This window comes from Salmo salar, chromosome ssa17, assembly GCF_905237065.1.
Source record: "Salmo salar chromosome ssa17, Ssal_v3.1, whole genome shotgun sequence".
NCBI classification, from domain to species: Eukaryota; Metazoa; Chordata; class Actinopteri; order Salmoniformes; family Salmonidae; genus Salmo; species Salmo salar.
In genome coordinates this window covers 32942522-32969355 of record NC_059458.1, presented here as the reverse complement: position 1 = coordinate 32969355, position 26834 = coordinate 32942522, and the positions used below count along the sequence as shown (strand labels likewise).

Genomic DNA, 26834 nt, shown 5'->3' with positions numbered 1-26834 from the left:
GACAGAAGGTTACTTAAGGCCAAAACAAAAGGAGGGTGGTTGGTCGGGGTGGATGGGCAGTTTTTTATAACGAGAATGTCGAGCAACCCAAGGGTTGCGTGTTTGAATATAATTACGGACAACTTCAGCATTTTAGCTAAGGAATTTTTCAAGTACTTACGACTTTTTTGCTATTTTTCAACTGCTTAGCATTCTAGCTAACCCTTACCCTAACCATAATGCCTTTAGCTATCCTTTCCCTTAACCCTAACCCCTAGCCTAGCTAACGTTAGCATTAGCCACCTAGCTAACATTAGTCACAACAAATTGGAATTTGTAACATATCGTACGCTTAGCAAATTCGTAACATATTATACTTTTAGCAAATTCATAACATGTCATACAAATTGTAATTCGTAACATATCATACAAAATGGGTGCTGGACATCCACAAAATAATACATACCATACGAAACGTAAAATATCATGCTAAATGGGATGTCTCGGACTTACGTAAAGAATAATGAAATGCTCTGAGACCAGGTTGTGTGTTTACACATTTATCATATTTATAGGACGTCTCTATAGTGCAATTGGTAGGTAGCCTATAGGTTAGAGTGAATGACTAATAGCCAGAAGGTTGCTGGTTCAAGTCTAGTGGTCTAAAAAACAACTAAAGTGCTGTTATATTTTTTTAATATCAATCCTATGATGTTATAGGTTCAGGGAGCACCATTGGTGGACAGTATCACGTCAGTTTAGATAACAGTGGTAATAAGCTGTGAGAGTGTGAGAGAGTTCAGAGCACCCCACCCTGCTTTACAAGGCTATTTTGAGAGCCCTCCCGGTAGCCAATGACACTCAACTGTGTCTATAGATTCCTGGGGTAGATAGGGTTACAGCCCTGACCAGCTGTGGGCTGGCTACCACCATTTTCATCTTTAGTTGTTTTCAGCCTTAGTTGTTTTCAGCCTTTAGTATATGTTGTTTTCAGCCGTAGTATATGTTTTCAGCCATAGTATATGTTGTTTTCAGCCGTAGTATATGTTTTCAGCCGTAGTATATGTTTTCAGCCGTAGTATATGTTTTCAGCCGTAGTATATGTTGTTTTCAGCCGTAGTATATGTTGTTTTCAGCCGTAGTATATGTTGTTTTCAGCCGTAGTATATGTTGTTTTCAGCCGTAGTATATGTTGTTTTCAGCCGTAGTATACGTTGTTTTCAGCCGTAGTATATGTTGTTTTCAGCCGTAGTATACGTTGTTTTCAGGCATAGTTGTTTTTAGCCTTAGTATATGTTGACTGTTTTATGTTGACACACTGTGACTGTTGGAGGCTTTACGTATTTTGACAAACTGAGTTGACAGATACTGAAAGTTCAATGAGGTACTGTTATGTGTTTACTTTGTCTTGGTACTTTTTAGGTAGCTAAATGACTAACTAGCCTATGGTAAGTGAAAATATATCTGAAGCAGTAGGCTTGAAGTGTTGGCATGAAATCTTAAACTGCCACACATTCCTGTAGGGTAGAGATCCCTCTGGAAGGCTTAGTGGTTTCAAAATCACTCACTGTTTTGCTCGGTTGTACTTTGCGATGGAGAGTTAGAGATTGACAGTGTGTGTTTGTGTGTGAGTGTGATTGGGTGTGTGTGCATGCCTGCATATGTGTGTGGTTGTGTGTGTGTGTGTGTGTGTGTTATATGAACAGTTTCTACTCCCAAGCCATAAGACTGTTAAATAGTTAACCAAATAGCTACCTGACTATCTGCAATGACTATTTTTACACTGACTCTTTTCACTCATCACTGCTGTTACTGTTTACTATCTATCCTGTTGACTGGTCACTTTATCCCTACCTATATGTACATATCTACCTCAATTACCTCGTACCTGTGCACATGGACTCGTACTGGTACTCTGTGTATACAGCCAATTTATCATTGACTTGGTACTGGTACTCTGTGTATATAGCCAAGTTATCATTGCCCTGGTACTGGTACTCTGTGTATACAGCCAAGTTATCATTGACTCGATACTGGTACTCTGTGTATACAGCCAAGTTATCATTGACTCAGTACTGGTACTCTGTGTATACAGCCAAGTTATCATTGACTCTGTACTGGTACTCTGTGTATACAGCCAAGTTATCATTGACTCTGTACTGGTACTCTGTGTATACAGCCAAGTTATTGTTACTCATTGTGGATTTATTCCTTGTGTTATTATCTTTCTATTATTTCTCTTTTTGTCTCTCTATATTGTTGGGAAGGACCGTCAGGAAGCATTTCACTGTTAGTCTACACCTGTTTACCAAGGAGTAGAATGTTTTTTTAATTTGATTTCGATTTTGTAACTTTTTTTCTGTGCGTGTGTGTGTCTCATGCCAGCCGTGTGATGTTGGACGTCCTAATAATAGGTGGAGGACCCCATGCCCTGACCCTGGCCACCCTGCTCTCCTGTCCAGACCAGGCCCTGTCCCCACCTCCCCCCAACACAGACATCCTCCAGGGGATCCAGCTCAGCCAGGGCAGGGCCAAGACCAGCCGCTCTAAGAACAAGAGAGGAGGAGCTACCAGTGAGGCTAACTACACTAGAGCTCAATGTTTTTACATGAGCTTTTCATAAAGGGCCCAGATGAAGCCTGTTCCCAGACTAAAGAGTGAATGTTTATTAAAGGGACGTTTTAGTCAGAGGTTAGACTCAGGCATGATCTGGGTCCAGGAAAACAGACCATCAAGTAGACCGATGTTTTTACTCACATTTTGGCCTTTCTTTATTTCAGTTAGGAGAGACATTCCTCTCTAATCTCTCTACACATATACTGTAAAGCCTGCTGTTAGTGCTCTCTGTTTGACAGGTCTCTAATGTCTCCCCATCCTCAGGACAACAGCCAGCTGAGGAGCAGGCCGCTCCAGGCCTGGCCCAGACCCAGTCTCTAGACTAAAAAGCAAATCTCCATTGAAAGTGCGTTTTAGTCGAGGTTGAAGGTGTAGGCTTAATTTGAAGTAGACACAGTATTGACTGTATTTTAGTCTCTCCAGTTCACACCATTCTGCTGGTGATGCTGTCTGGTTGACAGGTCTGTAATATCTCCTAGGACCGCAGACAGCCGAGCCCGAGTAGCAGGCCGCTCCAGACCCAGAGTCAGTTTCATCCTGCCCTCCGCTGGCCTTCAGAGTGGTGGACTCATACGGAGCATGGACCTCACTGTGGGAGAGCCAGTTCAGAGCACTCAACATCCCTCACCTTCGCTCACACACCCTGGTGCACACAGACCCACTCAATAAGGTACATCCATCACCTCTGCTCACACACCCTGGTGCACACAGACACACACACTCAACAAGGTGATGGTCCCAGCTGTAGGGTTGAATGAATGGTTCCTTCTGGACAATGCGAGTTGAGGTCTCTTCAGTTTTCAATCCAGTCAATTCAGGCAGTGTACTTGTTTTTGCCGATAATCCCTTTGTGTTGGTTCCCCCCAGAGGGCTTTGCAGGAGTTTGTTCTGGAGAAAGATCGGACAGCGGAGCTACACTGCCTCCCTGACCACACCTTCATTCTGGATGAGAACGCCTAATTCAATGACATGCGCCTGGGCAAGAAGGACAGGAGGAGACTGAGCAGCAGCAGAGGCCTGCAGAAGAGCCTGTACTTTAGCCTGCCAGGCACCAGGCTCAGTGTGGACTTCTTCAGGCAGCAGGTCGGAGATGCACGGTGACCGTGGCTTGAGTTGAGTTGAAGTGAAAAGGCATCATACCATGGTTGGGGTGAATTCCATTTCAATTCAGTCAATTCAGGAAGTTAACTGAACTTCCAATTGGAATTGAAATGGAATTGACCCTAACACTGCACCATACTAAACATACTATGTGAGTCCCTCCACTACACCAAATTGTGCAATAACAATGATGCTTCTCTGTGTGACACAAGTAGGACTTGGGCCTTAACTGGTAGTGACCAACTAACCCTCCTCCTGGAGAGATACTGGGGTTACAGGTTTTTGTTCCAGACCTGCACTAATACACTTGAAGACTACTAATGATAGTGAATGTGAGTTTAACAGTGAATGCTTGCTATATTGTAGGGTTCATGAACAGCAAGAAAAAGTCAGTGAACCCTTTGGAAATACCTGGATTTCTGCATAAATTGGTCATAAAATTTGATCTGATCTTCATCTAGGTCACAACAATAGACAAACACAGTCTGCTTAAACTAATAACACACAAACAATTATAAGATTTCATGTCTTTTTTTTTAACACACTCTGTAAACATTCACAGTGCAGGGTGGAACAAGTATGTAAACCCTTGGATTTATTAACTGGTTAACCCTCCTTTGGCAGCAATAACCTCAAACAAACGTTTTCTGTAGTTGCGGATCAGACCTGCACAATGAGACATTTTGGACCATTCCTCTTTACAAAACTGTTTCAGTTCAGCAATATTCTTGGGATGTCTGGTGTGAACCGCTCTCTCAAGGTCATGCCACAGCATCTCAATTGGGTTGAGATCAGGACTCTGACTGGGCCACTCCAGAAGGCGTATTTTCTTCTGTTGAAGCCATTCTGTTGTTGATTTACTTCTGTGTTTTGGGTCACTGTCCTGTTGCATCAACCACCTTCTTTTGAGCTTCACTTGTCAGACAGAGTCTTACATTCTCCTGCAAAATGTCTTGATAAACTTGGGAATTCATTTTTCCGTCGAAGATAGCAAGCTGTCCAGGCCCTGTGGCAGCAAAGCAGCCCCAAACCATGATGCTCCCTCCACCATACTTTACAGTTGGGTTGAGGTTTTGATGTTGGTGTGCTGTGTCTTTTTTTCTCCACATATAGTGTTGTGTGTTCCTTCCAAACAACTCAGTTTTAGTTTAATCTGTCCACAGAATATTTTTGCAAGAAGTGCAGTGGAACATCCAGGTACCACTTTTGCAAACTTCAGACTTGCAGCAATGTTTTTTTTTGGACAGCAGTGGCTTCTTCCGTGGTGTCCTTCCATGAACACCATTCTTGTTTAGTGTTTGACGTATAGTAGACTCGTCAACAGAGATGTTAGCATGTTCCAGAGATTTCTGTAAGTCTTTAGCTGACACTCTAGGATTCTTCTTAACCTCATTGAGCATTCTGCGCTGTGCTCTTGCAGTCATCTTTGCAGGACGGCCAGTCCTAGGGAGAGTAGCAACAGTGCTGAACTTTCTCCATTTATAGACAATTTGTCTTACCGTGGACTGATGAACATCAAGGCTTTTAGAGATACTTTTGTAACCCTTTCCAGCTTCATGCAGGTCAACAACTATTAATCTTAGGTCTTCTGAGATCTCTTTTGTTCGAGGCATGGTTCACATCAGGCAATGCCTCTTGTGAATAGCAAACTCAAATTTTGTGAGTGTTTTTTATAGGACAGGGAAGCTCTAACCAACATCTCCAATCTCGTCTCATTGATTGGACTCCAGGTTAGCTGACTCCAATTAGCTTTTGGAGAAGTCATTAGCCTAGGGGTTCACATACTTTTTACAACCTACACTGTGAATGTTTAAATTATGTATTCAATATAGACAAGAAAAATACAATAATTTGTGTTATTAGATGAAGATCAGATTAAATTGATGACCAGTTTATGTATAAATCCAGGTAATTCCAGAGGGTTCACTGACTTTTTCTTGCCACTGTAGTTGTTCATTAAAATCTAAGAACTTGTGATATATAATGTAATATGTGTATGCATGTAATCTATTATTAAAATCTATGAACTTGTGATATATAATGTAATATGTGTACGCATGTAATCTATTAGCCATCAACTCAAATCACCCTGAACAAAATAACTATACAACAACATTACTCTATCCAGGTGGACAAATATGGCCTGGACAGTGTCCTGACAAAGGGCACAGTGGACAGACTGACCCCTGTCATGTCAGAAGGAATTGTGACATCATTCAGGGTGTTCCTTCAGAATGGGGATGTCCTCGAGGCAAGGAGGGTCGTCATGGCGACCGGGCCGACCCGTGCCCAGATGGCCAACATTCCTTTCTGGGTGTCGTCCATAGCAGAGAGCTACCCTGAGGAACGCCTGCAGCACACCGTGCAGCTCATGCACCACCACCCCGCCTCACGGTCAGCACGGCAACAGGAACCAAGAAGCCAGAACCAGGAACAGGAAGAGAGTTCTTCTTCTTTCTCATCAGGTGTGTTGAGATGAGAATCCTCTGGTATTGAAAGCTATAGAAGTCACACATCTATATAGATGGACCATATGTCTCCACATGATACTGTACTATAATGCCCTCTCCTGGTGTAGAGGTGACATGACATGCCACTGTACAATAATGGCCTCTCCTGGTTTAGAGGTGACATGACATGATACTGTACTATAATGCCCTCTCCTGGTTTAGAGGTGACATGACATGATACTGTACTATAATGCCCTCTCCTGGTTTAGAGGTGACATGACATGATACTGTACTATAATGCCCTCTCCTGGTTTAGAGGTGACATGACATGATACTGTACTATAATGCCCTCTCCTGGTTTAGAGGTGACATGACATGATACTGTACTATAATGCCATGACATGATACTGTACTATAATGGCCTCTCCTGGTGTAGAGGTGACATGACATGATACTGTGCTATAATGCCCTCTCCTGGTGTAGAGGTGACATGACATGATACTGTACTATAATGGCCTCTCCTGGTGTAGAGGTGACATGACATGATACTGTACAATAATGCCCTCTCTTGGTTTAGAGGTGACATGACATGATACTGTACTATAATGGCCTCTCCCGGTGTAGAGGTGACATGACATGATACTGTGCTATAATGCCCTCTCCTGGTTTAGAGGTGACATGACATGATACTGTACTATAATGGCCTCTCCTGGTTTAGAGGTGACATGACACTGTACAATAATGCCCTCTCCTGGTGTGGAGGTGACATGACATGACACTGTACAATTATGCCCTCTCCTGGTTTAGAGGTGACATGACATGACACTGTGCTATAATGCCCTCTCCTGGTTTTGAGATGACATGACACTGTGCTATAATGTCCTCTGCTGGTGTAGAGGTGACATGACATGACACTGTACAATAATGCCCGCTCCTGATGTTGAGGTGACATGACATGACACTGTGCCTTCAATGGCCTCTCCTGGTGTTGAGGTGACATGAAATGCTGTCAAGCCAAAGGCTGCAATACTGTAATATCACACTGACAGGGCATCTGTTTGAGTTATCATATGTAGAAATTCACTTATTTACTTAGTACTTAGTCCTCACCATCTTAAATAAACATGCCCCATTAAAAAAAAATTAGAACCAGGAACCGATATAGCCCTTGGTTCTCTCCAGACCTGACTGCCCTTGACGAGCACAAAAACATCCTGTGGCGTTCTGAATTAGCATCAAACAGCCCCCGTGATGTACAACTTTTCAGGGAAGTTAGGAACAAATATACACAGGCAGTTAGGAAAGCTAAGGCTAGCTTTTTCAAACAGAAATTTGCATCCTGTAGCACAAACTGAAAAAGGTTCTGGGACACTGTAAAGTCCTTGGAGAATAAGAGCACCTCCTCCCAGCTGCCCACTGCACTGAGGCTAGGAAACAGTGTTACCACTGATAAATCCACTATAATTGAGAATTTCAATAAGAATTTTTCTACGGCTGGCCATGCTTTCCACCTGGCCACGCTCAAGGTCCTAAACGATATCATAACCGCCATCGATAAGAGACATTACCTGGCTAAGGCTTTCGACTCTGTCAATCACAACATTCTTATTGGCAGACTCAACTGCCTTGGTTTCTCAAATGATTGCCTCGCCTGGATCACCAACTACTTCTCTAATAGAGGTCAGTATTTCAAATCGGAGGACCTGTTGTCCGGACCTCTGGTGGTCTCTATTGGGGTGCCACAGGGTTCAATTCTTGGGCCGACTCTCTTCTCTGTATACATCAATGATGTCGCTCTTGCTGCTGGTGATTCTTTGATCCACCTCTACGCAGACGACACCATTCTGTATACCTCTGGCCCTTCTTTGGACACTGTATTAACTAACCTCCAGATGAGCTTCAATGCCATACAACTCTCCTTCCGTGGCCTCCAACTGCTCTTAAATGCAAGTAAAACTAAATGCATTCTCTTCAACCGATCGCTGCCCGCATCTGCCCACCCGCCCAGCATCACTACTCTGGACAGTTCTGACTTAGAATATGTGGACAACTACAAATACCTAGGAGTCTGGTTAGACTGTAAACTCTCCTTCCAGACTCACAATAAACATCCAAAGTTAAATCTAGAATCGGCTTCCTATTTCGCAACAAAGCATCCTTCACTCATGCTGCCAAACATACCCTCGTAAAACTGACCATCATACCGATCCTCGACTTAGCCTCCTCGACTTAGCCTCCAACACTCTACTCAACCAATTGGATGCAGTCTATCACATTGTCATCCGTTTTGTCACCAAAGCCCCATATACTACCCACCACTGCGACCTGTACGCTCTTGTTGGCTGGCCCTCGCTTCATACTCGTCGCCAAACCCACTGGCTCCAGGTCATCTACAAGTCTCTGCTAGGTAAAACCCCGCCTTATCTCAGCTCACTGGTCACCATAGCAGCACCCACCCGTAGCACACGCTCCAGCAGGTATATCTCACTGGTCACCCCCAAAGCCAATTCTTCCTTTGGCTGCCTTTCCTTCCAGTTCTCTGCTGCCAATGACTGGAACGAACTGCAAAAATCACTTAAGCTGGAGACTCTAACCTCACAGATCACTGCACCTGTACATAGCTGATCTGTAAATAGCCCATCCAATCTACCTCATCCCCATACTGTATTTATGTATTTATCTTGCTCCTTGCACCCCAGTATCTCTACTTGCATATTCATCTTCTGCACATTCTACCATTCCAGTGTTTAATTGCTATATTGTAATTACTTCACCACCATGGCCTATTTATTGCCTTACCTCTCTTATCCTACCTCATTTGCACATGTTGTATATAGATTTTTCTACTGTATTATTGATTGTATGTTTGTTTTACTCCATGTGTAACTCTGTGTTGTATGTGTCGAACTGCTTTGTTTTATCTTGGCCAGGTTGCAGTTGCAAATGAGAACTTGTTCTCAACTAGTCTACCTGGTTAAATAAAGGTGAAATAAACAAATAAAAAAAATATTTGTGTTGGACAATCTGTTCCTGTTAAGAGTCAGTGTAGTGTCAATATCTCTGTCTCCATCCAGCAGGTCCCTGCATGGTGTCACTAACTCTGTCTCCATCCAGCAGGCCCCTATGTGGTGTGTGAGCCTGGCCAGAGGGTGGTGGTGGTTGGTGGAGGCCTGACCAGCGCTCACATCATCTCCATCGCTCTGCAGCAAGGAGCCAGTCATGTGACCTGGGTGATGCGTAAACACTTACAGGTCTGTTTCTGTTTAGATCTATGGCCATGTCCCAGTTATCTTTCCTTCCTCCTGAAGTGGAAACTTGTTAGTTCTGGGAATTATCACATAGAAACTTCATTTGGAAGATCAAGGAGGTTTTAATGTACTTTTAAATTTGTAGCACAAACCATTGTTTTGAAAATCATGGTGAAGGTGGCAATTTTAGACGTATACATGCCTCCTGTAAGACCCTATGATCTGTGAACCGTACATGATACAGACAACATCTTGGTGTCATTACACTCTTCATAGAGTACTCTAAAATATGGAGTATTTATATATGTATTTAATATAGTATGTCTATATTGTTTAATACAATTTTACACATGAATTTATTCAACATTAAAACTAATAATATGAATATCTCAAAAGTACCCTTTTTGATTTTGTTCACTTTTAGACATATTGTTTTAAACAATATACTCTAGAAGTTCATCGCATTTCCAGAGTGCCCCCCCCCCGCTGAAGCAGTTTGATGTTAAGAGACTGTTATAGTCAGACCACCATGATCTCCAACCCCAAACCCCTCTGCCTCGGTCCTCTCCCCCAGCTGAAGCAGTTTGACGTGGGTGACGTGGAAAGCCTGGTGGGGCGGTACTCCCATGTGGAGCATGGCATCAAGATGGACGGCCTGGCCTACTTGCGCCAGTTCTACAACGAGAGCAGCGTCCATAAGAGACTGGCCATGATCAGACAGGCCAGGAAGGGAGGGGCAGTTACGCCTGAGGCCTACGCAGCTCTGCAGCCCTACATCCAGAATGGACAGCTGGCTGTCCGAGCATACTGCCAGGTACAGAAATAACAATAATATTGTAATACTACTAGTCAGAATAATACTGCTAGGTAAATAGATATCAATAATATTAATTCTACTGCGACCCCCAGGCACACACAACCTCTGTGCCTGGGGGTCGCAGTAGAGAGGGTGGACAGAGGTTGTGTGTGCCTGGGGGTCACAGTAGAGAACTAACATTTGGAACTAACATTTTGAAACATAAAACAATACAATCTGGTGAAAGAGAGAAAGTAGAGCCACGGTATTCATGGTGAACAGTGGTTATGGATTCATGACCTGTTGTGTTCTACAGGTGACTGAAGCTAAGTGGTGCTATGAAAGCCAGGTGTGGAGACTGTCACTGTGTGGACAGAATGGCTGTGAGACTTGGACTGGGGACAGGATATGGCTGCCTACAGGATGCAAACTGGACATCAACCAAGATCCTATGCTCTCTTCTGTCTTCAAGGAATTCCCTATTCAGGTGTGCTGCTATCATATCATATCTCAATTTTTTTTTACATCTTACATTTTAGTCATTTAGCAGACGCTCTTATCCAGAGTGACTTACAGTAGAGCGCATACGTTTTATTACACTTTAAATACTGGTCCCCCGTGGGAATCGAACCCACAACCCTGGCGTTGCAAGTGCCATGCTCTACCAACCGAGCTACCTCTGTACAAAATGACTATGCTACTATACTATACTACAGTGGTGTAAAGTACTTAAGTAAAAATACTTTAAAGTACTACTTAAGTCATTTTTTGGTGTATCGGTACTTTACTTTACTATTTATATTTTTTTACTACTTTTACCTTTACTTCACTACATTCCTTAAGAAAATATTGTACTTTTTACCCCATACATTTTCCTTGACACCCAAAAGTACTTGTTACATTTTTAATTCTTAGTAGGACAGGAAAATAGTCCAATTCACACACTTATCAACATAACATCCCTGGTCATCCCTACTGTCTCTGATCTGGTGGACTCACTAAACAGATAACATCCCTGGTCATCCCTACTGTCTCTGATCTGGAGGACTCACTAAACGGAGAACATCCATGGTCATCCCTTCTGCAGAGAACATCCCTTCTGCCTCTGATCTGGCAGACTCGCTAAACACATGCTTTGTTTGTAAATTATGACTGAATGTTGGACAAGAAAATGGTGCCATCTGGTTTGCTTAATATAAGGAATTTAAAATGGTTTATACTTTTACTCTTGATACTTTAGTACATTTTAAAACAAATATTTTTATACTTTTACTCAAGTTTATTTTACTGGGTGTCTTTTACTTTTACTTGAGTCATTTTCTATTAAGGTATCTTTACTTTTACTTAAGTATGATAGTTGGGTACTTTTTCCACCACTGCTATACTACTATACTATACTACACCACAATACCACTATACTACTACACTACAGGCGTCTAGTATACTACTATACTATAGGATACTACTATACTACATGATAATACTATACCATGCTACTATACTATAGGATACTACTATACTATACGGTGCTACCATACTATACTACTATACTATCGGCTGCTAAGATGCTAGGTTAATACACTATAGGCTACTACTATACTATACTACTATACTATAGGCTAATACTACACTACTATACTATAGGCTACTACAATACTATACTACTATACTACAGGCAACTACTATACTGCTATATGCAACCGCTATACCATAGGCTACTACTCTACTCTACTACTATACTATAGGCTACTGCTATGCTATGATTCTCTACTATAGGCCGCTACTATACTATAGGCTACTACTACATGACAATACTACCATACTACTATACTGCAGGCTAATACTATACTATAATTTAGGCAACTACTATACTATGCTACTATACTATACTACACTACTATAGGCTACTGCTATACTATAGGCTACTACTATACTACACTGCAATACTATTATACTACTATACTGTTGTTTACTACTATACTGCTATATGCTACTACTATACTATACTACAACGCTATAGGTTATTACTATACTACTACAGGCTACTACTATACTATACTACCATAGGCTACTACTATACTACTATACTACACTACTATACCTTAATAGGCTACACTACTATACCTTAATACTATACCTTAATAGTATACCTTAATAGGCTACTACTATACCATACCACTATAATATAGGCTACTACTATACTACACTACTATACTAATATCGGCTACTACTATAATATAGGCTACTACTGTACTATACTACTATACTAATATAGGCTACTACTTTACTATACTGCTATACTATACTAATAAAGGCTACTACTATATTCTACCACTATAGGCTACTACTATACTATACCACAATACTATACTACTATAGGCTACTACTATACTATACTACTATGGGCTACTACTATACTATACTACTATGGGCTACTACTATACTATACTACTATAGGCTACTACTATACTATAATTTAGGCAACTACTATACTATGCTACTATACTATACTACTATAGCCCACTACTATACTATATCCTACTATACCATACTATACTACTATAGGCTACTACTATACTATGCTACTATACTATACCATACCATACTATTATACTATACTATAGGCTACAACTGTACTATACCATACTATACTACTGTACTATACAATTATACTAGTTGAATATACTACTATAGGATACTACTATACTACTATACTATGGGCTAAAACTATACTAGTATACTATACTACTATACTATTAACAGGCTACTACTATATTACTATAGGCTGCTAATTTAATATTAAACTATAGGCTACTACAATACTACTATACTATAGGCTGCCACTATACTATACTACTATGCTATACTACTATACTGCTATACACCTATACTATACTACTATACTGTAGGCTCCTACTATACTATAATACTATAGGCTACTACTATACTACTATACTATAGGCTCCTACTATACAATAGGCTCCTACTATACTATAATACTGTAGGCTACTACTATACTATACTACTATAGGCTACTACTATACTATACTACTATACTATAGGCTGCTACTATACTACTATGGACTACTGCTATACTACACTACTATAGGCTACTACTATACTACTAATATACTATAGGCTGCTACTATACTACTATAGACTACTACTATACTATACTACTATACTATGTTATACTACTATATTACAGTTACCTGCATTTGATCCAAGTCTAATTACAACGTGTCTCAACTTAAGGTCCTGGATGGCTGGCCTTGTATATCTGAAAGCTTGCAGTGGGCTCCAGGATGTCCTCTGTACCTGATGGGACAGTACACAGCACTTCAGGTATATTGATATTTTTTGCTAATCACACAATGAAAACATTTTGTAGAAAATAATAGAATGGAATGTCAGAGGGAAAATATTTCATTCATATTGCTGGGAATTTGTCAAAGCATTGACAGACACATGTAATGAAAAAATGCCCATATGGATTAAAATAAAAGTAGCTTTTCTGGGTTTTGTAGTGGTGGAATTATAACCCAATTGAGTGTTGGCAAAAACGCAGCAGAGGAGGGATAGCCTTTTGATATATTTATAAACTTGTATTTTCTTTAGTCTTTCAAGGCCGCAATATAGGCTCTGAAATATAGGCAGCAAAAACCTACTAAATATGGCTTGGAAAGTAGACCTATGTGAGAATCTCTTTTGTAGGGTACTTGTCGATAGAGAGTTAGAGAGAGAGTTGGTTATGTAACACTGTACAGTCAGTGTGACTCAGCTGGATTCCCTTTGTTGTCACAAACAGGTTGGTCCACACGCGCTGAATCTGGCAGGAGGACAGGCTTCAAGTGCGCGCATCGCGAAGGACATAATATTCCAGCACAGCCAGAGTGGTGACGAAGGGACAGGGACACAAACCACCGTGGAGAGAGCACACACCGAAGAATACATTCAACAGATGCACGGGCTGATGTGGTTATGATTAAAGACCTTAGCGCAAATAATGTTTTGATGTCAAAGGGAGATTTACGCAGCGATAGATCATGGATTCAGCTGCCTTCCTAGCTGAGAATTAACTACACCTCACCCCTTCCTAGCTCAGAATAAACGACCCCCCTTCCTAATAAACTACACCTCACCCCTTCCTATCTGAGAATAAACTAACCCCCCCCCCTCTTTTTTAATTCAAACTAATCCCTTGCGGTTAAGCCACGCCCTTCATGTCCGTACATGCGCAACAGATGCAGTGTTGGCCACCGCGACAACAACATGACTGCGCTTGGAAGATGATAGGCTCCTAATGATAGGCTTCTAATGATGATAGGCTTCTAATTTTGTTGTTGCCAACACACTGGGAGGATTTGATAGCCTACATTACGTGCTTGCGTGATTGTAGTTGATATTCGGAGTAAATTAGTCTTGTTGAGTCCACATCCAACTTCTGCCAGGTTAGTGACATTGAGTTTCATGTATTAAAGTAAACTCCACTCCACGGAGAAGGAAGTTTTTCTTCACCATGGAGTGGAGTTTAGTCCGCTAAACTTAATTTATCCTAGCTAGAGACCGATGCTGTTATTGATCTGTCATGTTGTCTTTTTACTCCATATTATCCCAATAAAAGTCTTAGCAAAATAAGAAATATTGTAACATCTAATAACAAACACTCATTATGGTGTTTGGTATTGACGTGATGTTTTGTATTGACGTTGAACATCAACGGTGGGTATTTGAAGGCTTAGGCTATATATTCAATGCAGTTATTTTTCCTTTTCTCTTCAGTATTTTTGTTCAAGTGTACCATAATAAATAAGGTACTACTAGTAAATAACCCTATCCTCTACAATGAGGATAAGAAGAGTTGTGAAGACAGTTTTGAGTGTGGAGCAGGTAGAAGGTGTGGGAGCCCATGTCCGCAGAAGCATAGGAAGAAAGGAGGTGAGTTACTGTCATACTGTCTGTCTTACATCTGCCTAGTTTATCATGTTTAATAATATCCTTTTAAAACCTGTTGGGGCTCGGGGGCAGTATTGAGAAATTTTGAAAAAAATATGTGCCCATTTTTAACTGCCTCCTACACCAACTCAGAAGCTAGGATATGCATATTATTAACACATTCGGATAGAAAACACTCTGAATTTTCTAAAACAGTTTGAATGGTGTCTGTAAGTATAACAAAACTCATATTGCAGGCAAAAACCTGTGAAAAATAGATACAAAAAAAATGTGAATTTTGTGACTGTACTATTTAGTGTCATTGTTTTATAGATACCATAGTGAGAAAGGATTCATTTCGCAACACCTACGGCTTCCACTAGATGTCAACGATCTTTATAAAGTTGTTTGAAGCGTCTATGATAAACAGAGAGCAAATTAGAATGCAAGGAAGTTGACATGTCGTCACTTCATTTCTTTGCGCCTGCGCATAAATCTGAGAAGCGTGAGTTTGTCATTAATTGTTTATCAAGACATAGGATAGGTTGTGTGAAAATATTACTGATGTTTAACGTTAAAAATGGACCAAAAGATTAATGCTAAACAACGTTTGACATGTTTGAACGAACGTAAATAGATTATTTACTAGTTTTTTTTAGCTTTTCGGCGTGATTTTACAACCCCCCCACCACGTTTTGTGGGAGCATAATGAACGCTAACTACTTGGTGTTATTTGGACATAAATTATGAACTTTGTCAAAAGAAACCACATTTGTTCCGGACCTGGGATTCCTGGCAGTGCCTTCTGATGGAGATAATCAAAGGTAAGGGGATATTTACAATGTTATTATCGATATTAGATGATGCTAACTGTATAGCATAGCTTATTGTTCTTAGCATAGCACCCCGTTTATTGCTAAATGTGATTTCCCAGTAAAGTTATTTTGAGATCTGGCCATTCGGTAGCAATTACGAGATGATAATATATTATTCTTTGAATGACAATATTATAATTTACCAATGTTTTCGAATAGTAATTTTGTTATGTTCACCGGAAGCATTTCAGAGAAGAAAAAAATCTGAATTTCACGCTACTGTAAAATGCTGTTTTTGGATATAAATATGAACTTGATGGAACAAAAAATGCATGTATTGTATAACATAATGTCCTAGGAGTGTCATCTGATGGAGATTGACAAAGGTTAGTGCATAATTCTAGCTGGTTTCTGCTTTTGGTGACGCCTGACCTTGAATTGAAAATGGATGTTTGTACTTTTGTGGCTATGTACTGTCCTAACATAATCTAACTTTATGCTTTTGCCGTAAAGCCTCTTTGAAAATCGAACAATGTGGTTAGATTAAGGAGATGTTTATCTTTTAAATTGTGTAAAATAGTTGATTGTTTGAGAAATTGAAATTATTAGATTTTTGATGTTTTGAATTTCCAGCCTTGTTAGCAATCCCGACTCGGGGTTCATTGCTAACCTGTAGCCCCAACAGGTTATTAAAATACCAAACTGAAGCACATATTATGACATGGTAGGCTGATATCTTGTCCATCCATTTATTAAAATACCAAACTAAAGCACATATTATGACATGGTTTGCTGATATCTTGTCCATCCATTTATTAAAATACCAAACTAAAGCACATATTATGACATGGTAGGCTGATATCTTGTCCATCCATTTATTTCAGCTGATTAACCTGGATCCTTTCTTGATGTTGGATGAGTTCAAAGTCAAAAAGCCATCTGGCTTCCCTGATCACCCCCACAGAGGCTTTGAGACCGTGAGTAGGCTATCTATTCTCTCTCTCTCTCTCTCTATTCTGTCTCTCTGCCTCTGTCTGTCAAGCTACCGCGATGCAGCATCTATACTGTCTCAATCTGGAGTGATACAATGTTGTGTTCTGACTGAACCCCTGGCAGATCGGACCGTCATGTGGAATAACAGGTTCATATGAGGCCGTTGAGGGAGGGTGAGGCACGTACACCATTAATGATGAGGGAGGGTGAGGTACATACACCATTAATGAGGCACATACACCATTAACGATGAGGGAGGGTGAGGCACGTACACCATTAATGATAAGGGAGGAGGAGGCACGTACACCATTAATGATGAGAGAGGATGAGGCACACCATTAATGATGAGGGAGGATGAGGCACATACACCATTAATGATGAGGGAGGGTGAGGCACGTACACCATTAATGATGAGGGAGGGTGAGGCACGTACACCATTAATGATGAGGGAAGGAGGGTGTGGCACATACACCATTCATGAAGAGGGAGGGTGAGGCACATACACCATGATGAGGGAGGGTGAGGCACATACACCATTCATGATGTGGGAGGGTGAGGCACATACACCATTCATGATGTGGGAGGGTGAGGCACATACACCATTAATGATGCGGGAGGGTGAGGCACATACACCATTAATGTGGCACATACACCATTAACGATGAGGGAGGGTGAGGCACGTACACCATTAATGATAAGGGAGGAGGAGGCACGTACACCATTAATGATGAGAGAGGATGAGGCACGTACACCATTAATGATGAGGGAGAATGAGGCACATACACCATTAATGATGAGGGAGAATGAGGCACATACACCATTAATGATGAGGGAGGATGAGGCACGTACGCCATTAATGATGAGGGAGGGTGAGGCACGTACACCATTAATGATGAGGGAGGCTGAGGCACGTACACCATTAATGATGAGGGAGGGTGAGGCACGTACACCATTAATGATGGAGGGTGTGGCACATACACCATTAATGATGCGGGAGGATGAGGCACGTACACCGTTAATGATGAGGGAGGGAGGGTGAGGCACATACACCATTAATGATGAGGGAGGGTGAGGCACATACACCATTAATGATGAGGGAAGGAGGGTGTGGCACATACACCATTCATGATGAGGGAGGGTAAGGCACATACACCATTCATGATGAGGGAGGGTAAGGCACATACACCATTCATGATGAGGGAGAATGAGGCACATACACCATTAATGATGAGGGAGAATGAGGCACATACACCATTAATGATGAGGGAGGATGAGGCACGTACGCCATTAATGATGAGGGAGGGTGAGGCACGTACACCATTAATGATGAGGGAGGCTGAGGCACGTACACCATTAATGATGAGGGAGGGTGAGGCACGTACACCATTAATGATGGAGGGTGTGGCACATACACCATTAATGATGCGGGAGGATGAGGCACGTACACCGTTAATGATGAGGGAGGGAGGGTGAGGCACATACACCATTAATGATGAGGGAGGGTGAGGCACATACACCATTAATGATGAGGGAAGGAGGGTGTGGCACATACACCATTCATGATGAGGGAGGGTAAGGCACATACACCATTCATGATGAGGGAGGGTAAGGCACATACACCATTCATGATGAGGGAGGGTAAGGCACATACACCATTCATGATGCGGGAGGGTGAGGCACATACACCATTAATGATGCGGGAGGGTGAGGCACGTACACCATTAATGATGCGGGAGGGTGAGGCACGTACACCATTAATGATGTGGGAGGGTGTTGCACACATACACCATTAATGATGAGGAAGGGTGAGGCACATACACCATTAATGATGAGGGATGGTGAGGCTCATACACCATTAATGATGGAGGGTGTGGCACATACACCATTAATGATGGAGGGTGTGGCACATACACCATTAATGATGGAGGGTGTGGCACATACACCATTAATGATGGAGGGTGTGGCACATACACCATTAATGATGGAGGGTGTGGCACATACACCATTAATGATGGAGGGTGTGGCACATACACCATTAATGATGGAGGGTGTGGCACATACACCATTAATGATGGAGGGTGTGGCACATACACCATTAATGATGGAGGGTGTGGCACATACACCATTAATGATGGAGGGTGTGGCACATACACCATTAATGATGGAGGGTGTGGCACATACACCATTAATGATGGAGGGTGTGGCACATACACCATTAATGATGGAGGGTGTGGCACATACACCATTAATGACGGAGGGGGTGTGGCACATACACCATTAATGACGGAGGGTGTGGCACGTACACCATTAATGATGGAGGGTGTGGCACATACACCATTAATGATGGGAGGGTGTGGCACATACACCATTAATGATCAAGGGTGTGGCACATACACCATTAATGATGGAGGGTGTGGCACATACACCATTAATGATGAGGAGGGTGTGGCACATACACCATTCATGATGGAGGGTGTGGCACATACACCATTAATGACGAGGGAAGGAGGGACGGTGTGGCACATACACCATTAATGATAAGGGAGGGTGAGGCACATACACCATTCAAAAGGAGGGAGGGTGTGGCACATACACCATTCATGATGAAGGAGGGTGAGGCACATACACCATTCATGATGAGGGAAGGAGGGTGTGGCACATACACCATTCATGATGAGGGAAGGAGGGTGTGGCACATACACCATTCATGATGAGGGAAGGAGGGTGTGGCACATACACCATTCATGATGAGGGAGGGTGAGGCACATACACCATTAACGATGCGGGAGGGTGAGGCACGTACACCATTAATGATGAGGGAGGGTGAGGCACGTACACCATTAATGATGAGGGAGGGTGAGGCACGTACACCATTAATGATGAGGGAGAGTGAGGCACGTACACCATTAATGATGAGGGAGAATGAGGCACGTACACCATTAATGATGAGGGAGGGTGAGGCACGTACACCATTAATGATGAGGGAGGGTGAGGCACGTACACCATTAATGATGAGGGAGGGTGAGGCACGTACACCATTAATGATGAGGGAGGGTGAGGCACGTACACCATTAATGATGAGGGAGGGTGAGGCACGTACACCATTAATGATGAGGGAGGGTGAGGCACGTACACCATTAATGATGAGGGAGGGTGAGGCACGTACACCATTAATGATGAGGGAGGGTGAGGCACGTACACCATTAATGATGCGGGAGTATGAGGCACGTACACCATTAATGATGAGGGAGGGAGGGTGAGGCACGTACACCATTCATGATGAGGGAGGGAGGGGTGGCACGTACACCATTCATGATGAGGGAGGGTGAGGCACATACACCATGAGGGAGGGTGAGGCACGTACACCATTAATGATGTGGGAGGGTGAGGCACGTACACCATTAATGATGAGGGAGGGTGTGGCACACATACACCATTAATGATGTGGAAGGGTGAGGCACATACACCATTAATGATGAGGGAGGGTGAGGCACATACACAATTCATGATGTGGGAGGGTGTGGCACATACAGCATTAATGATGGAGGGTGAGGCACATACACCATTAATGATGGAGGGAGGGAGGGTGTGGCACTTACACCATTAATGATGAGGGAGGGTGAGGCACATACACCATTAATGATGGAGGGTGAGGCACATACACCATTAATGATGAGGGAGGGTGAGGCACATACACCATTAATGATGAGGGAAGGAGGGTGTGGCACATACACCATTCATGATGAGGGAGGGTGAGGCACATACACCATTAATGATGCGGGAGTGTGAGGCACATACACCATTAATGATGCGGGAGGGTGAGGCACGTACACCATTAATGATGTGGGAGGGTGTGGCACACATACACCATTAATGATGAGGGAGGGTGTGGCACACATACAGCATTAATGATGAGGAAGGGTGAGGCACATACACCATTAATGATGAGGGATGGTGAGGCTCATACACCATTAATGATGGAGGGTGTGGCACATACACCATTAATGATGGAGGGTGTGGCACATACACCATTAATGACGAAGGAGGGTGTGGCACATACACCACTAATGACGAGGAAGGGTGTGGCACGTACACCATTAATGACGAGGGAGGGAGGGTGTGGCACATACACCATTAATGATAAGGGAGGGTGAGGCACATACACCGTTAATGATGAGGGAGGGAGGGAGGGAGGGTGTGGCACATACACCATTAATGATAAGGGAGGGTGAGGCACATACACCATTCAAAAGGAGGGAGGGTGTGGCACATACACCATTAATGATGGAGGGTGAGGCACATACACCATTCATGATGAGGGAAGGAGGGTGTGGCACATACACCATTCATGATGAGGGAGGGTGAGGCACGTACACCATTAATGATGAGGGAGAATGAGGCACATACACCATTAATGATGAGGGAGAATGAGGCACATACACCATTAATGATGAGGGAGGATGAGGCACGTACGCCATTAATGATAAGGGAGGGTGAGGCACGTACACCATTAATGATGAGGGAGGGTGAGGCACGTACACCATTAATGATGAGGGAGGGTGAGGCACGTACACCATTAATGATGAGGGAGTGTGAGGCACGTACACCATTAATGATGAGGGAGGGTGAGGCACGTACACCATTAATGATGCGGGAGGATGAGGCACGTACACCATTAATGATGAGGGAGGGAGGGTGAGGCACATACACCATTAATGATGAGGGAAGGAGGGGTGGCACATACACCATTCATGATGAGGGAGGGTGAGGCACATACACCATGAGGGAGGGTGAGGCACATACACCATTAATGATGAGGGAGGGTGAGGCACATACACCATTAATGATGCGGGAGGGTGAGGCACGTACACCATTAATGATGCGGGAGGGTGAGGCACGTACACCATTAATGATGTGGGAGGGTGAGGCACGTACACCATTAATGATGTGGGAGGGTGAGGCACGTACACCATTAATGATGAGGGAGGGTGTGGCACACATACATCATTAATGATGTGGAAGGGTGAGGCACATACACCATTAATGATGAGGGAGGGTGAGGCACATACACAATTCATGATGTGGGAGGGTGTGGCACATACAGCATTAATGATGGAGGGTGAGGCACATACACCATTAATGATGGAGGGAAGGAGGGTGTGGCACATACACCGTTAATGACGAGGGAGGGAGGGTGTGGCACTTACACCATTAATGATAAGGGAGGGTGAGGCACATACACCATTAATGATGAGGGAGGGTGAGGCACATACACCATTAATGATGGAGGGTGAGGCACATACACCATTAATGATGGAGGGTGAGGCACATACACCATTAATGATGGAGGGTGTAGCACATACACCGTTAATGATCGAGGGAAGGAGGATGTGGCACATACACCATTAATGATGAGGGAGGGTGAGGCACATACACCATTAATGATGCAGGAGGGTGAGGCACCTACACCATTAATGATGTGGGAGGGTGAGGCATGTACACCATTAATGATGTGGGAGGGTGAGGCACGTACACCATTAATGATGTGGGAGGGTGAGGCACGTACACCATTAATGATGTGGGAGGGTGTGGCACACATACACCACTAATTATGAGGAGGGTGTGGCACACATACACCACTAATGATGAGGAGGGTGTGGCACACATACACCATTAATGATGAGGGAGGGTGAGGCACATGCACCATTAATGATGGAGCGTGTGGCACATACACCATTAATGATGAGGGAGGGTGAGGCACATACACCATTAATGATGAGGAAGGAGGGTGTGGCACATCCCTCATGATGAGGAGTGAGGCACTACACCATTTGATGCGGAGGTGAGGCACATACACCATTAATGATGCGGGAGGGTGAGGCACGTACACCATTATGTTGCACATCGGGAGGATGAGGCACGTACACCATTAATGCTGAGGGAGGGAGGGAGGGTGAGGCACATACACCATTCATGATGAGGGAAGGAGGGTGTGGCACATACACCATTCATGATGAGGGAGTGTGAGGCACATACACCATGATGAGGAAGGGTGACGCACATACACCATTAATGATGAGGGAAGGAGGGTGTTGCACATACACCATTCATGATGAGGGAAGGGGTAAGGCACATACACCATTCATGATGAGGGAGGGTAAGGCACATACACCATTCATGATGCGGGAGGGTGAGGCACATACACCATTAATGATGCGGGAGGGTGAGGCACGTACACCATTAATGATGAGGGAGGGTGAGGCACGTACACCATTAATGATGATGGAGGGTGAGGCACGTAGACCATTAATGATGAGGGAGGGTGAGGCACGTACACCATTAATGATGCGGGAGGGTGAGGCACGTACACCATTAATGATGCGGGAGGGTGAGGCACGTACACCATTAATGATGCGGGAGGATGAGGCACGTACACCATTAATGATGAGGGAGGGAGGGTGAGGCACGTACACCATTCATGATGAGGGAGAGAGGGGTGGCACGTACACCATTCATGATGAGGGAGGGTGAGGCACATACACCATGAGGGAGGGTGAGGCACGTACACCATTAATGATGTGGGAGGGTGAGGCACGTACACCATTAATGATGAGGGAGGGTGTGGCACACATACACCATTAATGATGAGGGAGGGTGAGGCACATACACAATTCATGATGTGGGAGGGTGTGGCACATACAGCATTAATGATGGAGGGTGAGGCACATACACCATTAATGATGGAGGGAGGGAGGGTGTGGCACTTACACCATTAATGATAAGGGAGGGTGAGGCACATACACCATTAATGATGAGGGAGGGTGAGGCACATACACCATTAATGATGGAGGGTGAGGCACATACACCATTAATGATGAGGGAGGGTGAGGCACATACACCATTAATGATGAGGGAAGGAGGGTGTGGCACATACACCATTCATGATGAGGGAGGGTGAGGCACATACACCATTAATGATGCGGGAGTGTGAGGCACATACACCATTAATGATGCGGGAGGGTGAGGCACGTACACCATTAATGATGTGGGAGGGTGTGGCACACATACACCATTAATGATGAGGGAGGGTGTGGCACACATACAGCATTAATGATGAGGAAGGGTGAGGCACATACACCATTAATGATGAGGGATGGTGAGGCTCATACACCATTAATGATGGAGGGTGTGGCACATACACCATTAATGATGGAGGGTGTGGCACATACACCATTAATGACGAAGGAGGGTGTGGCACATACACCACTAATGACGAGGAAGGGTGTGGCACGTACACCATTAATGACGAGGGAGGGAGGGTGTGGCACATACACCATTAATGATAAGGGAGGGTGTGGCACATACACCATTAATGATAAGGGAGGGTGAGGCACATACACCATTCAAAAGGAGGGAGGGTGTGGCACATACACCATTAATGATGGAGGGTGAGGCACATACACCATTCATGATGAGGGAAGGAGGGTGTGGCACATACACCATTCATGATGAGGGAGGGTGAGGCACATACACCATTAATGATGCGGGAGGGTGAGGCACATACACCATTAACGATGAGGGAGGGTGAGGCACGTACACCATTAACGATGAGGGAGGGTGAGGCACGTACACCATTAATGATGAGAGAGGATGAGGCACGTACACCATTAATGATGAGGGAGAATGAGGCACGTACACCATTAATGATGAGGGAGAATGAGGCACGTACACCATTAATGATGAGGGAGAATGAGGCACATACACCATTAATGATGAGGGAGGATGAGGCACGTACGCCATTAATGATAAGGGAGGGTGAGGCACGTACACCATTAATGATGAGGGAGGGTGAGGCACGTACACCATTAATGATGAGGGAGGGTGAGGCACGTACACCATTAATGATGAGGGAGGGTGAGGCACGTACACCATTAATGATGAGGGAGGGTGAGGCACGTACACCATTAATGATGAGGGAGGGTGAGGCACGTACACCATTAATGATGAGGGAGGGTGAGGCACGTACACCATTAATGATGAGGGAGGGTGAGGCACGTACACCATTAATGATGCGGGAGGATGAGGCACGTACACCATTAATGATGAGGGAGGGAGGGTGAGGCACATACACCATTAATGATGAGGGAAGGAGGGGTGGCACATACACCATTCATGATGAGGGAGGGTGAGGCACATACACCATGAGGGAGGGTGAGGCACATACACCATTAATGATGAGGGAGGGTGAGGCACATACACCATTAATGATGCGGGAGGGTGAGGCACGTACACCATTAATGATGCGGGAGGGTGAGGCACGTACACCATTAATGATGTGGGAGGGTGAGGCACGTACACCATTAATGATGTGGGAGGGTGAGGCACGTACACCATTAATGATGAGGGAGGGTGTGGCACACATACATCATTAATGATGTGGAAGGGTGAGGCACATACACCATTAATGATGAGGGAGGGTGAGGCACATACACAATTCATGATGTGGGAGGGTGTGGCACATACAGCATTAATGATGGAGGGTGAGGCACATACACCATTAATGATGGAGGGAAGGAGGGTGTGGCACATACACCGTTAATGACGAGGGAGGGAGGGTGTGGCACTTACACCATTAATGATAAGGGAGGGTGAGGCACATACACCATTAATGATGAGGGAGGGTGAGGCACATACACCATTAATGATGGAGGGTGAGGCACATACACCATTAATGATGGAGGGTGAGGCACATACACCATTAATGATGGAGGGTGTAGCACATACACCGTTAATGATCGAGGGAAGGAGGATGTGGCACATACACCATTAATGATGAGGGAGGGTGAGGCACATACACCATTAATGATGCAGGAGGGTGAGGCACCTACACCATTAATGATGTGGGAGGGTGAGGCATGTACACCATTAATGATGTGGGAGGGTGAGGCACGTACACCATTAATGATGTGGGAGGGTGAGGCACGTACACCATTAATGATGTGGGAGGGTGTGGCACACATACACCACTAATTATGAGGAGGGTGTGGCACACATACACCACTAATGATGAGGAGGGTGTGGCACACATACACCATTAATGATGAGGGAGGGTGAGGCACATGCACCATTAATGATGGAGCGTGTGGCACATACACCATTAATGACGCGGGAGGATGAGGCACGTACACCATTAATGCTGAGGGAGGGAGGGAGGGTGAGGCACATACACCATTCATGATGAGGGAAGGAGGGTGTGGCACATACACCATTCATGATGAGGGAGTGTGAGGCACATACACCATGATGAGGAAGGGTGACGCACATACACCATTAATGATGAGGGAGGGTGAGGCACATACACCATTAATGATGAGGGAAGGAGGGTGTTGCACATACACCATTCATGATGAGGGAGGGTAAGGCACATACACCATTCATGATGCGGGAGGGTGAGGCACATACACCATTAATGATGAGGGAGGGTGAGGCACGTACACCATTAATGATGAGGGAGGGTGAGGCACGTACACCATTAATGATGAGGGAGGGTGAGGCACGTACACCATTAATGATGAGGGAGGGTGAGGCACGTACACCATTAATGATGCGGGAGGGTGAGGCACGTACACCATTAATGATGCGGGAGGGTGAGGCACGTACACCATTAATGATGGGGTAGGGTGTGGCACACATACACCATTAATGATGAGGGAGGGTGTGGCACACATACAGCATTAATGATTAGGAAGGGTGAGGCACATACACCATTAATGATGAGGGAGGGTGAGGCACATACACCATTAATGATGAGGGAAGGTGTGGCACATACACCATTAATGATGAGGGAGGGTGTGGCACACATACATCATTAATGATGTGGAAGGGTGAGGCACATACACCA

The 26834-nt window shown here is 44.0% G+C and overlaps 1 protein-coding gene and 1 pseudogene across 4 annotated transcripts in view; both read left to right on the top strand.

Moving 5' to 3' along the window:
* The first annotated feature begins 888 nt into the window (after positions 1-888).
* Positions 889-14361, top strand: LOC106563837 (uncharacterized; annotated as a pseudogene).
* A 30-nt stretch (positions 14362-14391) lies between these two features.
* Positions 14392-26834, top strand: part of pir (pirin) — a 117519-nt gene continuing 105076 nt past the window's right edge. Inside the window, exons 1-3 of one of the 4 annotated variants that reach the window (XM_045698483.1) lie at positions 14392-14641; positions 14973-15128; positions 16825-16917. In XM_045698483.1, the coding sequence (XP_045554439.1) occupies positions 15036-15128; positions 16825-16917 (186 nt within the window). In that variant the 5' untranslated portion in view covers positions 14392-14641; positions 14973-15035. 4 annotated transcript variants of the gene reach the window in all.